Genomic DNA, 16,439 nt, shown 5'->3' with positions numbered 1-16,439 from the left:
ACTTAGCGTTCAGACCAGAAGAGGTGATGAGTACTTCATTATATGAAAGTTTACCTTGGATTTGGACAGATGAACCAAGTGCGCTATAAGTCTAAAGTTTTTGGAAATTTCCAAGAGGTTTAAGTCTGAGGCAGAAAAGCATGTAGGTGTTCAAATCAAAAACACTTTGGTCTGACTAAAGTGTTGGCTACCTGTCTGGTAAGTTCAGGTCTTACCTGATTTAAGAGGGGATAGTTTTTGTAACTGTCAACTCTAAGAACGCGTTAGTTGAATGAAGTTGCAGTATGCAAAATCAAACATTTCTAGACTTGGTGAAGATCATGTTCAGTTATTCATCTTTGTCAATGTTGTTCAAGGGAGATGCCTAAGAGAAGGAAATGTACCTTCTTAACTTGATTCCGTCAAAAGTTTGTTGTAAAGACACCTAAAGAATTATGGAAAGGGTGCAAGCCCAGATCAAACCATATTCGGATTTAGAGTGCTGCGGCACACGTCCTATAACAGCAGTCAAATGAGATGGAATCTTGTATGGAAGTGTGCATATCTTTTGGCTACCCTAAGAGAACTAGGGATGATTTCTTATTTAGTTTTAAGGACAAGATAATCTAAGTGAGCACTCACATGATTTTCTTAAAGGAGGACTAGATAAGAAATTACAAGCTCTTAAGTTAGGTTATTCTTGATGAGATTTATCTCAGATCAAGAATTTCCAGAATCTCTAGAAGCTTCATCCACTGTTCCCTTGATTGTTCAAGAGGGGATAGATATATCTCTAAGTGAACAAACAAAAGAACCATGATTGGAAATTCAACATGATAATATATAAGTGAAACTAGTAGAAATATTAGTATCACATGTAAATGAACAATATCAAGAATAATCGGATCCTCAAGAAATTGAAGATCCATCATTTGACCCACTATTTGTTTTACCTATAAATACACAAGGTCTAGTGCAGTACATTCGTAGTAGGAGAGAACCTTGTTAACTCTCAAGTTGTCTCTTGTTGAGTGATATTGATCCTACTAGTTACGATAATACACTAGAAGATGTTGTTGATCAAGTGTTGCTCACGCTATGAACAATGAGATGAAATACTTGTATTTCAACTCCGTTCGGTCCTAGTAAATACACCAAGAGGGGTAAAACCCACAAGGTGCATGTGGACATAAAAGGCAAAGAGAGGATGGACAGAAAGGTGAAAATTTTCAAAGCTAGCTTGGAGGCAATTTTTGCCAGACGCCATGCTTGAGTCTATCCAGATTCTCTTAGTTGCTATAAGTCTCAATTATGAGATTTCATTTTGGGAGTTGGATGTCAGGATATCTACATACAACAACCAAAAGGGTTTATAGCAAATGGGTAGAAACACATGGTATGCAAGTTGTGAAAGTCTATTTCATAGACTTAAACAAGCATCCAGGTCTTGGAACATCAGTTTTGATCAGGTTATCAAAATTTTGATTTTGAGAGAACCTTGATGAATGATGTGTATTTGTATGTAAAGGATACAACGGAAGACAGTAGCTTTTCTGGTACTTTATGTAGATGATATGCTCCTTATTAGAAACAATGTGGAGGTAATATCAAGCATAAAGAGTAGGCTAAGTTAGCGTTTTGGTATGGAAGTACTGGGGAAGCCAATTATATTCTTGGTATAAAACTCTTATGAGGTCGGAAGAATAAGTTGTTGGCAACACCTCAGGCTACTTACATTGACAAGACTCTTGCCAAAATTCAACATGAGAATTCTAAGAGAAGAATTATAATTCTCATATGTGGAATTCATCCTCCTAATGAGTGACCAAAGACTTCTAAGAAGGAAGAATGCATGAGCAAGATATCTTATGCTTTGGCAAAGGTAGACTCACGCATATCATGTTGGGCGTTAAAACAGACATCTGTCACGCAGTGGGAGTAGTGAGATAGTACCATTTTGAACCTAGAGGAATACTAGATTATTGTTAAGCATGTACTCAAGTATCTTTGGAGAACGAGAGATTATATGCTGGTATATTCTAGTGGGAGTCTTGAAAAGTTGAGTTTTTAAAAATTCAGTTATTTCAAGTGGATATTGACTCAAGAAAATCAACCTCGAGCTATGAGTTTTTCACTAAACTCAGATAGCATTAGAGGTGGATCTTGCAGACCCAGTTACTAAGAGTTTGCCTGAACTTGTGTTCGAGAGGCATGTTACTTCTTTGGGTCTTAAGAGGATCCCAGACTTGCATTAAGCAAGTGGGAGTTATTGGTTTCATTGTGCTCTTGGAGTAAGACAATGAAACAATAAAATAATTTTCTGAATTTCATAAATAAGGTTTTATTTATTTATTTTGCGCACTATTTACAAACATAAAGGTCCGGATCAAATTGTGGAGTATATGATCATATGGATACGTTCATAGAGGACATGATCATAGGTTCTCACAATTGATGAATGGATTCACAGCTGTTAAATAAAGTTGGGCACTTTATTTAGGCTGCAATATTTTATGAAATGGTTTTGTCTGAATCATTGTAAAATATTGGTGTGAGTTAACATTCACATTGAAAGGATCAAGGAGAGATTTGATTAAGGTTGTTTTTCTGTCATAAGGTATCAAATCTCTAGTTAACTATAGTTATGTAATTGCTCTTAATCCTGAGTTTATTATAAATAGGTAATCAAATAGTTTTCATTCTTTGATTTACCAACGGGTGAGGTTCGATCTATTGACGGCCAATAACTCGGTATTTTGGGAGTGAGATTATTTGATTATCGGTATTTATGAGATAAACAACATGGAATTTGTAGGATATGTCCCCTTGATATGTTTCGGTACTTGGATATTAAAGACACTGGCCAGTGCATGTAATCCATTAAAGAAACTATCATAGTCAAGGGAATAAATAATTGATTGAGTTACAGAAAACTTGTCAATCAATTATAGACATTCTACAAAGGGGCGATGCATATTCATGTTATAAGTGTTGTTAATCTTGGAGTTCAAGTTCGGGCTTTTAGTGGAGTAGCACCGAATTAGATAATCATTCGTTGATTATCAGGAGCCTTGATTAATAACAGATGGTAGATCCCCAAGCTAGCTTGAGACAAGAGATGGGGTATTTTTCGGATAGATGATGACTTATGGGTTACATGATCTTGGGTTTTACGACTCAAGTTTGTATCCAAAAGAGCAAGTGGGAGATTGTTGGGTTTGCTCTTTTACTAAAGCCCAAATGGGTTATTAGTATGAGAAGAGCCCAAGGAACCTAGAGCCCAATGAGCTAGGGTTTCTTGGAACCCATATAAATAGTACCTCTTAAGTCATCAGCCTCCAAGGTCTTTTTTGTGAGAAAGAGGCAAGCTCTGAATCTAATCAGTGCCCACACACTTCCCCTTCCTCCTCGAGAAATAGTTTGGAAGATCTGCCACAGTCCAACTTCAAGAAGGTTGTTCGTGCTGCGGCGCTGAGGTGAGCTGTTCGTGAAGAGGAATCCTACAAAGGAAGATTCTACACAAGACCTGCGCACCGAGAGGTAATTGTGAAACAATGATGATTCGGTAAGCATACCAATGTACTAGGTCCTAAACCGCTTCCGCATAAATCTAAGATTGCCTTCAACTTGATAGTTAATACTCAATTGGAGTGCTTTCTAGAAACTTCAATAGTATAAATAAAGTGAGTATGCTATATACTCGATCTTAGGCAAGATATAGCTGGTTTTCTAAGCATGATCATAACTGATAAAGAGAAAAGGAAAGAGAATACGAGAGAAATTGAACACACTAGAATAAAGAATTGACAGTAATCAAAGTCATGACAACTATTACCTCATTAATAAAGCATGGATTGCGTCAAAGTGAAAGGTTAGCAAAAGTAATTTTTAATTTTTTTTCTTATTTTAAAAGTATTTTTTATAAAAGTTAAAACTATTTATATTTTCATAAAAATATTTGACTTTTGATCTATATTTTTTTAGAAGTTAAAATTTTTAGTTTTTAAAAAAATAGATTTTTTTTTTTTTTGTGACTTCTATTTTAAAAAACAGACATCCAAAAAAATTTAAAGTGAGGTAACTTTTTTCTTTAAAAGAATTCCTCATCCAAACTGACCCTAAGTTTTCATAGCACCGGTTACAATTTAGAGTTACAACAACAGTTTTTTTTTTAGTACAAAAAAAACCTAAATTTTAAAAGTTAGGAAATCTAAAAACGTGTGTCAGAAGTGGGATTTGAACCCACGCCCTCATACGAGGACCAGAACTTGAGTCTGGCGCCTTAGACCACTCGGCCATCCTGACAATTGGTTCATCTAGTCGAATCATATAAACATAGATAATCAGTACAACTTTTTTTTTTTTTTGTAAGTTTAAGGCCAACTTTTTGAGTACACTACATTAATACATCAATTTCCAATAATGACCAATTAAACCTGTCAAGAAGCTAGAAAATTACATTATTCTAACTTATTAGTTATTACATTCAAACTTGAATAACTGTACAAATTACTTAAACTTTTTTTCCTTGTAAACATAAATATAACCACCTGTATAATTGAAAAATATAAAAGTATGAATATCATTACTCCGTCCTAATATTGTTTGATTCGCATTGAACTTGTTCTATTGAAAACATTTATAATTTTACTTGTTCTTTGTACAGTACACTGAAGTCTTGAATGTTGCAATACCGAGTATGATTTTTTGAAAAACAGAAAAAATTGATCCAAGAGATCGAAAATGAGAAAAGGGGGTAGAAGGGCGGAATATGTTTATTTTTATGTTATAAATTTGGGGTTTGCATTCATCATTTAACATGACCACAAAAAGTTTCCTATACACACAACATTTTGTGGGACCCGCATGTTTTGAAGAAGAAAAAAAACTACGACACGCAAAACGAATCTCTATAACATAACACAATCATTTTTCCTACAACATAACTCTTATAAAACCCTATAAATTTTTACCTTCTCTTTTCCCAAACTTATTAATGATTTTATAATTTTTTAATGGATTTTTAATTTTTTTTGTCTCCATCAATTAAATAATAACCATTTTGTCCCTCCTCAAAATGTTTCACCCATCTACCTCTGTTTAATTGATTAAACCACGAGCTTAATCAATTAAACAGTTAAAAAATACAAAAAACACAAATCTCATGATTTAATCGATTAAGTCATAGTTCTTAATCGATTAAATAATGTCAGAACTCCTATATCTACATGTCTTGGTCACATTTCACTTGTACCCATTTTTTACACCAAAATCTCTCTCATTTCTCATCTCTAATCCAACCCATCAAGAAGCTATTTATCCCACCATCTCAAAAGGTTTTCTTGCGAAATTATTGTCGATGCAGATACATATTTTTTGTTGTTGGAAAAATCCGAACCCAACCCCCAAAAATCCAAACCCTAGTCACAATTTCGTGTGCAAGATGAGCTCAAGTTCAAACATATATGTTACAATGATCTACCACGATGGGAGGCATTTTGAAGGTCCTAATAGTGTTCAATTTGAAGGAAAAACGAAAATGATGAAAATCAAACGGGAGACTACAATGTACATTCATCAAAACCTAAACTAAACATGCATCAAAGCGAAGAATCAATGCAAAAAAAAAAAAAAAAAAAAAAAAGAGCCAATCAAACCAAACCACTTTCAATCAATCTAGGGTTCATGAATCCCAAAAAAAAAATAGAAAAATAGAAAAACAAATTGGAGGAAATCAAAAAATACATACCAATACGAGAGTGTATATACTTTGATGTTTATTTATGAACCCACCACACGATTTTGGGCAAAAATCCGAAAGGATAGGTTTTGGGTGTTTGTAATTGATTAGGGTGTGGTTTATAACCCCACCCACAAATGAGGTTTTTAAAAAGGTCACTGACATTATTTAATCAATTAAGCAATGCAAACTAATCGATCAAATCACGATATTTGTGTTTTTTGCGTTTTTTAACTGTTTAATCGATTAAACCCGTGATTTAATCGATTAAATAGGGGCAGATAAATAAAATATTTGTGAAAGGCAAAATAGTTATTATTTAATTGATGGAGGGGGAAAAGATCAAAAAGTCAATTTTCAATAGTTAACTTGAGCCATGTAACGCACAAGGCTCTTATTTTCGTGTCTTAGGTATTATTAACATTGCATCCTTTGCTTCATTATTGCTCCCTTTTAAGGGAAGTAGTCTAAGAGATTATTCCTAGTAACTTGAAACAGTTTGATACCAACCAATTCTTAAGGGTCAGACTATACTTTTAATTTTATTTTATTTTCTCCTTATACTGCCAAGTATAACTCATACATGTGAAGGGAATACCACGGAGACAAGTACTTGTTTTGCTACTGACAAAGAAACCATAACGGGGCTTCCTATAGGAACTAAACACAGTATTAGGGTCCATATAGAAAGATTTTTTCTACTTTATAAAGAGCTGCTATAAGAAAATTAAGTGTTTTTCATTGTGTTTAGATGCAACTTTTCCAAAAAAAGTAAAAGTAAAATAATATTTCTTTAATCCAAATTTTTTTTTACTTTTAAAGTACTCTCTTGTTCAAAAAAAAAAACTATCTTGTTCAAAAAAAAAAAAAGTACTCCCTAAATATTGATCCTAACACCAGATAACTCCTGACTTCTAAAAAAATTCTTAAAAAAAAAATCATAAAAAGTATTTTTGTCAATTTTTTTAAGTCCATCTAAAGAAGATAGAGAGCCAAGCGTCACAAATATTTTATCAGTGACCAAGTCAAATTTTTTTCAAGTATTACATCAACAGATATTCATGTCTTCAACATCATTGGAAGATCACCATACTGTTACAAATGCCAATACCTTTCAGTATATAAATTTACATATACGATGGATTACATTTACCACTGCCCATTACACTATGAGGTAATACACTTCAATTTTAGAATACATATATATAATTCAACGCAGATTGAGATCCTACAGCATCACATTATTCACGAGCAGTTTGTGTCATAACTAACGAGTCCCAACAACTCTGGACCTTCCAAACGAGGGTTATTCTCAAAGCTACAGCATTGAAACAAAACAACGCTTATTCAATAAGTAACAGAAAGGCGAAAAAAAACACCCAGCTCGCAGGAAATATGTTCTAGCTAGATTCAAGGAGGCAAACTTTAAATGATTTCAGAACCAGTGCACCATACAAATGCAGGAATACCAACTATGATTATTGTATAGGACAATGAAATGCAATCTGACTCCCCATTATGGCAAGTACGTTTCACCCGGGCAGCCTATCAAATAGCATGCAGCTGAAGCAGGGATCTAATTATATCAAAATTTGTCAGTCCTAGTACTGCACAATAGGAATGGAGTGTGTCTACCACATACATTGTGTTGTCACATACATTAGCAATCAAATATTACCATCACAATTTTAACAGCATCACCACAAATAGGATATGAACAGCCAAAGGCAAGACACCCTCAACATCTCAATTAAGTAGCCAAAAATTGAAACAGGTCGATAGATAGAGGAGCATAGGGTACTAAATGCAGGGGAGAGGGGAACAACATCAAAAAAAAGGTGCAGGAGATAAGAAAAGAAAAATCAAGCAAAAACCAACATGAATAGTATCACATGGAGAATAAGAAGAAAGCCACATGCTTAGTAGATAGGAAATACAAGATATTTTGGGACCTACTTATTCAATGGAATGTGCTCGAATGGCCCAGAGGTTGGAATTGTACCACATAAATCATTGTTGGAAACATCCCTGAAGATAAATTGAATGTTTAGTCTCTTTGAAAGCACAAATCTTCATGATAACACAGCATAATTTTATCAAAATATAAGGACAACAATGTAACTTACACTACTTTAAGACTTGAAATAGCAGCTAGTGCCTTGGGGATTGGGCCAGTTAGCCGATTGTCATTTAGTCGTCTGCAAAGAAATACTGATAAGAAACATGGAAGCGCTGAACAATTTATGCCCCAAAATAATAATCAAGTCTTGTCAGTCAGCAATGTGGGAAGTTATGCAGTATCATATTGAAAGACTAATAGCTTCCAACACTTCAAAATGGGATTACTAACTCAGATTCCTACTTATCTCAATTATGCAACTTGTCAAGTATTGGTCGAAGAAATTTCAGCCTCTGGAAGGGCTAAATAGGTTCAAGAATTTGACCACCTAAATACTATGTCATTCACAAACTAGTAGTTTAATTCAGGTTTAATATCAAGGATTTTGAGATGTGCTTAGTCATGGTCCATTGAATTATTTGATCTTGGGACTGTATAGTAAAATCTCAATTTAATCAGAAAGAGTTGTGCTGGAATGTCTGAACTATGTCTGGCAGATATATTTTCTGGCACTCTCCCTTCTTCCAATCAGAATTAGAAAGTATTGCCTTTTGCATGGACATATCAAATTGCATTTTAAATTTGGTCTTAAAACACAAGAATCTAGGTTTTCAAAAATATTTAGTTCAAATCTTGTAAATGAACCATGTATCCTGATATGGTCCAAAAAGCTTCTTCTTAAGCATTTTGCCATGCCACTGTTCATGCAGCACTGCACACAGAAATATATCAACTGATCTTTAAAAGCACGCTTGGCCTCAATGCTTTTCTATAACCCTATTCAATATTCAACTTACCCTTGAAAATCTAAATTTTCCTTTTGTGATCAAGTCTTTATATTTGGGAATGAGTGAGTGTGTTAAATGTTGGAAGCATTTCATTTAGCACCTATGCAATGATTGAGCTGTCTTAATATCAAATACATGCCCTACAGCTCAACATCTAAACAACAAGCACTAAACCCAAAATTCTCCATGCCCAAAGCTTATATAAAATGTACAACTGAAAAACACCATAGTCCATAACAAGTTGCAGTACAGAGGTTCTAGAATTTCTCCTCCATCATTCACAGCCTAGTAAGCTGTTGGAAATATTATAAATAGTTTGATAATATTGTGAGAAATGAAGTTTCACATCGTTAAATTATTGTTAGGTAGTTGTTAAAACACCAAAATGCATAACAAGTTGCAGTTCAGAGGTTATTTAATTTCTCCTACATCATTCAAAGCATTGTTAGCTGTTGGAGATATTGTAAATAGGCTTATAATATTGTGAGAGATGAAGTCATACATCATTAAATTATTACTATGTAATTGTCATAATCAGTTTTCATAATATAGCGTCAGTTGTGCTATTGAGACACATGTATTTCAGCATATGCCTCTCGTTTCCTCGCTATACAACATAAGCAATTCTGATACAGAGAAAGGGGAGGCAAAGGCCATAGGACAGGCCTTTCATGTTCAACTAGAGTAATATTATATTAGCCATACTTACAAAAAGACAAGATTCTTCAATTTCCCCAATGAAGGTGGGATGGTGCCCGATATGTTGTTGTTATACAAGTCCAAGCTAACTAGACTTTTCAGGTTTCCAAGCTCTGGAGGAATAGTTCCTTGAATGTTGTTTTTGTACAGCTCACTACATGGAACAGAAAGAGAACCACAGTAATAAATATGAAATACTGCAATTCACAACAAGAGGATAATGACAGAAAATGTTATTAAGTTGATCATTTCAAAAATAATACAAGCACATTTAAGGAACAGTGACCAAAGTGCCACTGTTTGGAAAAAAATTTACCCAAATACCACGCGAACAGTACTTTTTACCAGACTGCCACGCGACGTAATTCGCTATGACTGGTAGCGAACTTCGTCGCCTATGATTTCGTGACACGTGGCCATATTGCGTACCAAATTCGCTACCACTAGTGCGACTATGCCACGTGTCACAAAATAATTGGCGAACGTAATTCGCTACCAGTCGTAGCGAATTACGTCGCATGGCACAGTCTATTAAAAAGTATTGTTCGCATGGCATTTGGATAAAAAAATTGCCAAATAGTGGCACTTTGATCAATGTTCTCACATTTAACATACTTGCGGTCAAAGTATCAGCACAAAATATTAAGCAAATATTAGATAACATACAGATACTGCAGATGCTCTAGCTTTCCAAGTTCAGGTACCAAATGTCCAGAAAGGTTAGAGTTTCCCAGATCCCTGTAGAAAGAATTATAAGACGGTGTAGCAATAATTTTATAATATTTAGGGAAAACAGGAGAGAAGGAGAAGATTGCAGAGGATATTGGGAGAGAGAATTGAGGAATAGAGAATAATTGGGAGGAAGTAATTAACAAAGTTGTAATTGCTTAATTAATTCCTTTTGTGAACAGTGGGCTATCTATTTTATAGCTGCTTACACCTTCCAAGAGATAAGATAAAAAATCTAATAACATAATTAGAAATGAGATAACCAATACTACTGAAAAGATAAGACAACTAATTTGAAATATAACAACCGAGAAGATAAACTAAACTAATGAGATTAACATCTCCAAGTTCTTGGGCATTCTGGGTTGCTAGATGGTCACCATAAACGTTGAGAGAATATTAATTGCTTTAGTCTATCCAATGCACTTAGTTTGTATTACACTGTTACAAAAGTATATTTAACTGTCAGCAATGCCCAGAAATTCAAACAGCAAAGAGATACGATACAAATAGAGGCATCGGCGTAAATTACGTTAAAGCTTTTCACATTAAACAGGAAGAGAAAGTAATTTAATCAAAACACAGTGGAGCAAAGCGTGTCGTTTGTTTCATTACAAATAAATCAATCCCAACACGAATGAGTCAACCTCAAATTTAAAGTCCACAATCTAACAGAGAATCGCTCAATTTCCGAAAGCAATTAACAAATTGAGAAAATCATTAGAAATCAGAATCGTAAAAAACCAATACTAATTATAGTCGCACTAACAAAGCCCCTCCACGGAAATAGAACTATTGACTTCACATAACCCTTACAGAGAAATACAACAGACACGACGTTGACTTACAAAGAAAAAAGAAAGTAAGAAAACCCACAACAAACAAATAACACACATACAAATCTCAAGAGAATCTTCCTCAAAATCCAAAAAGAAAAAAGAAAAAAAAAGGAACCAATAGTTTCTAAAATAATGAAATTATTTTCATTACAAAAAAAGGGGGAAATGGTAATAAAGGAGGGTGAAGTGATTAGTAGTGACTATTCACAACACAAATAGAATCACAGACCAAAAACACAAAAACGGAGAGAGAGAGAGAGAGAGAGAGAGAGAGAGAGAGAGAGATACACTCGAGTGACCCGGTTGTCCTGGTTGCAGGTGACATGGAACCAAGTACAGGGGCTAACAAGGGTCGGATCCCAGCTTTGGAGAACGTTATCCGGGTCGGAGAGGCTCCGCTTGAGGGTATACAGAGCGTCCCCTTCGGAATTAGCACGTGCGAGCTGAACCAGGGTTAGGGTTAGGGTTAGGGTTAGGGAAACAAAGAGAGAAGTGATGATTCGTGCTGCTTTCATGACGATCTGAGCTTCAGCCAAACACGTTGTCTGCAATGTTAGGGTTCGCTCAATGCTACAATAGTAGAAGCAGAAGATGAGCTGAGAGAGAGAGAGAGAGAAGGAGGAGAAGAATCTTATAAGAGAGAGAAAGGAGTATCGGCTTTGGGAATAACAGAGCAGTAAAACATGGGTCACTTTTATTTTTATTACTCGACTAGTTCTTTTATTAATTAATAAAGTATCGATTTTTTCGATTTGAAAATAAAAAATGAAACTGTTTTATATTTATTAGGAAAAATATTTGTTTTTTTATTATTTATTTTTGTTTCTCAATATATATTTCGGTCGACAGCCGAATCTTAAAAATTCTTTCAAGGCGGAAGATCACATTAAGTGAATAAATCTCTTTTAAATATTTATCATTTTAAATGACACAATTTGTGCAATTCCACTCTTATAAAGAGATGGAATTCACACATTTTCTTGTTCATTCTCTTTCTCCTTTTATTTATCTTTTTCTTTTACTTAAAATAACACAACTCTACATTCTTTAAAAATGATATACACTTTTTTTTCATATTTATCAGTTAATATAAAATTTATATTAACTCAATCATTTTTATTTCTCATTTTAATCTTTAAATTGAATGAATTGGTAAACTACTTTGGTAAGTGGTGCGTTGTGTCATGCGTGTGATAGTGCTGACTGCTGAGTGTGCGCTATCACATTCATCCATTACTTACCCCACCTATAGTGGTTCAGAGGATTCACATTCATCCAACACGTCATTTAATTATTTATGGCTCGGGTAGTTGATGGTAGCTCTTGTCAACGGATCCATTCATCATGTAGGGTAAGAATAATTCCCCTCTCATCCTATTTGTGTTATCTTACAATGAGACTGTATCTTATTTTACTATAATAATATGAGAATGGATATATTTATCATTAAAAAAAATTATCATTTTTACCATCAATTTAATCGTCGTCGGATAAAATCAAATCAACAATTATCATTTGATATAAATTAATTTTTTGGCTTCTATGATTTTCACCACTCTCTCTTAACTTTCTCTTTTCATTGTGTTTTTGTTTTGTCTGAGGGACAGAGATATCCAGCCGGTGGCTAGTATATTTTATGTAAGATCTATGTGTCCTCTCTCAGGTATCTATGAATGAGATACCTTTGATGATAGGCAGATCACTGTGGACAATAATAATCGACATAGTCAAGAAGTGAGGTGTGTGCACAGTGACAGCTAAGATATAGAGGATTTAGAATGTGTGTACCTTATTGGCTTAACCCCTTATTTATAGATGGGTTACCTGACAAGAGTGTACTTCTAGGCCTCTTAGGAATATTGGGAGCCCAAGTCCAACTGCTTAGCTGTTTGAATAAGATTATCATTAACAGAAGATTCATTTTTCTTTTGTGCGGTCCTTTATTGGACCTTATAGAATATGGGTCTTTATCAGATCCATAATAGTTGCCCCCCAGCCTAGTAGTCTGGTTGTCTGGGCTGCCAGGGTGTAATAGCGGTTGTCTCCATATTTAATGGACCTGTCTTCTTTTTCTGACAATTTTCATTGGGTCAGAACTTTTCTTGGCCGACTTAATTGGGTCTGTGATTGTAGTTATTGTCTCAATCATTCATTCAGCTGGTTCTAGTGAACCGGGTATTGAGTATGTTATTTCCGTATTTCTCTCTCAACCTTTTTGGCTGTGGTGGTGCTTTAATGAGGCAGTGTTCGCCTCCTTTTAACAACGATCTCAGCTTCTCTTTCTGAGGCTTTCATTTTGAGCCCGGCTTCCTGTACCGTGGCTTTACTGATTCAAATTAGCTTTTTCAGGATTGACTGACGAAAATGACCTGACCAAGGTCTTTCATGCAGATTCTGCTTTTTGCTTTTAACCCACTTTTCTTGACCAGGTTTTAAAACTTGAGGCATCATGGTGACTTGATCAGGGTCGTATCAATTTGCCCCTTATTTTTCAAGCCTGATCTCATTTATCACAGCTTGTACACATGTTGTTTATTTTGACAACATTTAGGATCCAGAAGCGTCTTTATGTTTTCCTATGCCTCGGCTAGAAGCCACAGTCCTGCAGTGTGCTTTTTATTTTAACCTGTTTTCTATCCAGGTTCTTGCACGTTGCTAGACGTAGGTTTCCAATACCTTGGTTTCATAATATTTAACTCGGCTTCTTGCTAGAGTTTCATTTACCCCAGATTTTTATCCTGGGTCTTTATCGCGGATAGGGGTGTGATCTTTTTTCCAAGTCCACTCATTTTATCGCGGATTGGGGTGTGATTCTTTTTTTAGGTTGACGTCTCTCCAATTTTGTCTTCATCTTTACTTTTTATCTCGATTCTCAGTGTTGTAGCACTAGCCGGGATGCAAGTGATCTCTGAATTTAGTGTCCAAAGCTTAAAGCTCAGCTATATGGCCAATTTGCTTAACTATTGAGTGCTATGGCCAATTTGTCGACCTGATTTTGTCAACATATTTCTCATATAACAATATTAGCCTAATGTTTGGGCTGTGCATGTGGCATATAAATGCTTAAACTTCACAACATGTGAAAATTTCGTCAAACAAGAAGTCGTATAAAGAGAACAATAACGATTAATGGGATATAAAAATAAGGAAAGAAATGCTTCCCTGTTATTCTCCAGTTATCTTGCTTATAATAGAGAACAACTCCAGCAATGGGGAGGATATAACATCAGAGATGATTGTGCATGAATTTTCCTTCAAACGATGTTGTGACATTTAATGTCCAAGACATTTGTTTTGCTGCCAAGTAGAATGGGTAGGCTCCACCATTGATCATATTATGGTTTCGGTGGTTGAATTTGTGCAGATAATCCAAGATATCTACTTTATCATATAATTCTCCACATGCCTTAAACTGGAATGGGACCGATTTAAGACATCAATATGATCTTCAATTTGCATTCACATTCTTCGTATACTTTTGTTGCATACCTTTAATAAGTTCATTTTGCAATGACCCTCCAAATTGTGGGTGGGCTCCACCAATATTGTAATAAGCTCTAGCCTTTTCAAAAAAAAAAACCATGATTGCCATTTTTTGTTTTTCAAAACTCTCCCAATTGTCCGAGGGTCCATGGTTAGAATCCAAAAACAAGAGCCGATGTCATGAATTATGGAGAATTAGATTTTTGGTAATATGACGGTCGTGCTGGTTGGTGGGGCTTCAATATTGCATTGTGCATAACTGACCAGGTATATAGCTTGATGTAGCCGAGTCATATAGCTTGAGACATAGCGGAGTATTGCACTTGAACTCTTCAAAATGACACAAACATATTTATCTGTTATAAACCGATTGCATAAATTAGAGCCGGGTTACACCATATAGTAGCTTTCCTTGTCTATATGCTTGTTTCATATGCTGGAGCCGACATTTACTGCCCCATGCTAGGAAAATGAAGTTAGTAAAATGAAAACAATATTTATATTTCAGGTGCTCATGCTAGGGATGTTTGCCTAAACCATTTCATTAGCAACCTGAAAGACTAAAGACAAACAAAAATGCTATTATATGTTTACTACATATCATTTCTTCATCTCGACAAGTAGTGAAACACATAAATGTTATTTAATTCATATGTTGATCAGAATATTAGGGAAGAGAAAAATAACTATATTTAGATGCATCTTATAGAATGCCTCCATAACCAATTTAGACTGCTGCCATGGATAACTGAAGAGGTTGCCACAACTGACCGGGTCCTCAATCTATTATGTGTTTGAAAAGCTACTCTGCTTATTCTTCGAGTAGAAAAAAGGACCATTTATATTAACAACTGTAACAAATCAGCTTCACAGCTCAACAAGTAGTGGAGGGATTGATATTTTCTTCATAGAGGACTGAACATCTTATCCTCTGTCACGAGGAGTTGTACCTTTTTCTCGATTTCGAAACATATGATGATCCTCATGCACTTACTTCATGTAGGATGCTCGGTTGATGATCCCCATGCGCCTACTTCATGTAGGATGCTCGGTTCTTCCTCATAATACCAATGGAACTGGGACCATGTATCACAAAGTATTTGGCTTATGTTGTTTATCACAAACAAACATGTTCCTGTAGGAAATCTTAGATTTATGCGGAAGCGGTTTAGGACCTAGTACATTGGTATGCTTACCGAATCATCCTTGTTTCACAATTACCTCTCGGTGTGCAGGTCTTGTGTAGAATCTTCCCTTGTAGGATTCCTATTCACTAACAGCTCACCTCAGCGCCGCAACACGAACAATCTCCTTGAAGCTGGACTGTGGCAGATCTTCCAAACTATCTCTCGAGGAGGAAGGGGAAGTGTGTGGGCACTGATTAGATTCTGAGCTTGCCTCTTTCTCACAAAAAAGACCTTTTTGAGGCTTATGACTTAAGAGGTACTATTTATATGGGTTCCAAGAAACCCTAACTCATTGGGCTCTAGGTTCCTTGGGCTCTTCTCATACTAATAACCCATTTGGGCTTTAGTAAAAGAGCAAACCCAACAATCTCCCACTTGCTCTTTTGGATACAAACTTGAGTCGTAAAACCCAAGATCATGTAACCCATAAGTCATGATCTATCCGAAAAATACCCCATCCCTTGTCTCAAGCTAGCTTGGGGATCTACCATATGTTATTAATCAAGGCTCCTGATAATCAACGAATGATTATCTAATTCGGTGCTACTCCACTAAAAGCCCGAACTTGAACTCCAAGATTAACAACACTTATAACATGAATATGCATCGCCCCTTTGTAGAATGTCTATAATTGATTGACAAGTTTTCTGTAACTCAATCAATTATTTATTCCCTTGACTATGATAGTTTCTCTAATGGATTAGATGCACTGGCCAGTGTCTTTAATATCCAAGTACCGAAACATATCAAGGGGACATATCCTACAAATTCCATGTTATTTATCTCATAAATACCGATAATCAAATAATCTCACTCCCAAAATACCGAGTTATTGGCCGTCAATAGATCGAACATCACCCGTTGGTAAATCAAAGA

The 16,439-nt window shown here is 35.3% G+C and overlaps 1 protein-coding gene and 1 non-coding gene across 2 annotated transcripts; both read right to left on the bottom strand.

Annotated features, from left to right (window-relative positions):
• Window positions 1-4,200: 4,200 nt before the first annotated feature.
• Window positions 4,201-4,284, bottom strand: TRNAL-CAA (transfer RNA leucine (anticodon CAA)). Its single transcript has one exon. It is a non-coding gene; the product is annotated as a tRNA-Leu (tRNA).
• Window positions 4,285-6,712: 2,428 nt separating this feature from the next.
• On the bottom strand, window positions 6,713-11,550 carry LOC133287937 (leucine-rich repeat protein 1-like). Its single transcript, XM_061485637.1, has 6 exons — window positions 11,182-11,550; window positions 9,992-10,063; window positions 9,336-9,479; window positions 7,846-7,917; window positions 7,676-7,747; window positions 6,713-7,037 (listed from the first exon to the last, which is right to left on the bottom strand). The coding sequence occupies exons 1-6, from the start codon at window positions 11,406-11,408 to the stop codon at window positions 6,965-6,967; spliced, it is 660 nt and encodes a 219-aa protein (XP_061341621.1). The 5' UTR covers window positions 11,409-11,550; the 3' UTR covers window positions 6,713-6,964.
• Between the last annotated feature and the right edge of the window lie 4,889 nt (window positions 11,551-16,439).

The sequence above is a fragment of the Gastrolobium bilobum genome, unplaced genomic scaffold (assembly GCF_033153095.1).
Source record: "Gastrolobium bilobum isolate Gb01-03AN ecotype WA unplaced genomic scaffold, APGP_CSIRO_Gbil_v1 utg47048, whole genome shotgun sequence".
Taxonomy (NCBI): domain Eukaryota; kingdom Viridiplantae; phylum Streptophyta; class Magnoliopsida; order Fabales; family Fabaceae; genus Gastrolobium; species Gastrolobium bilobum.
Note: the sequence above shows the minus strand (reverse complement) of the source record. Positions and strands in the feature narration are given on the sequence as shown.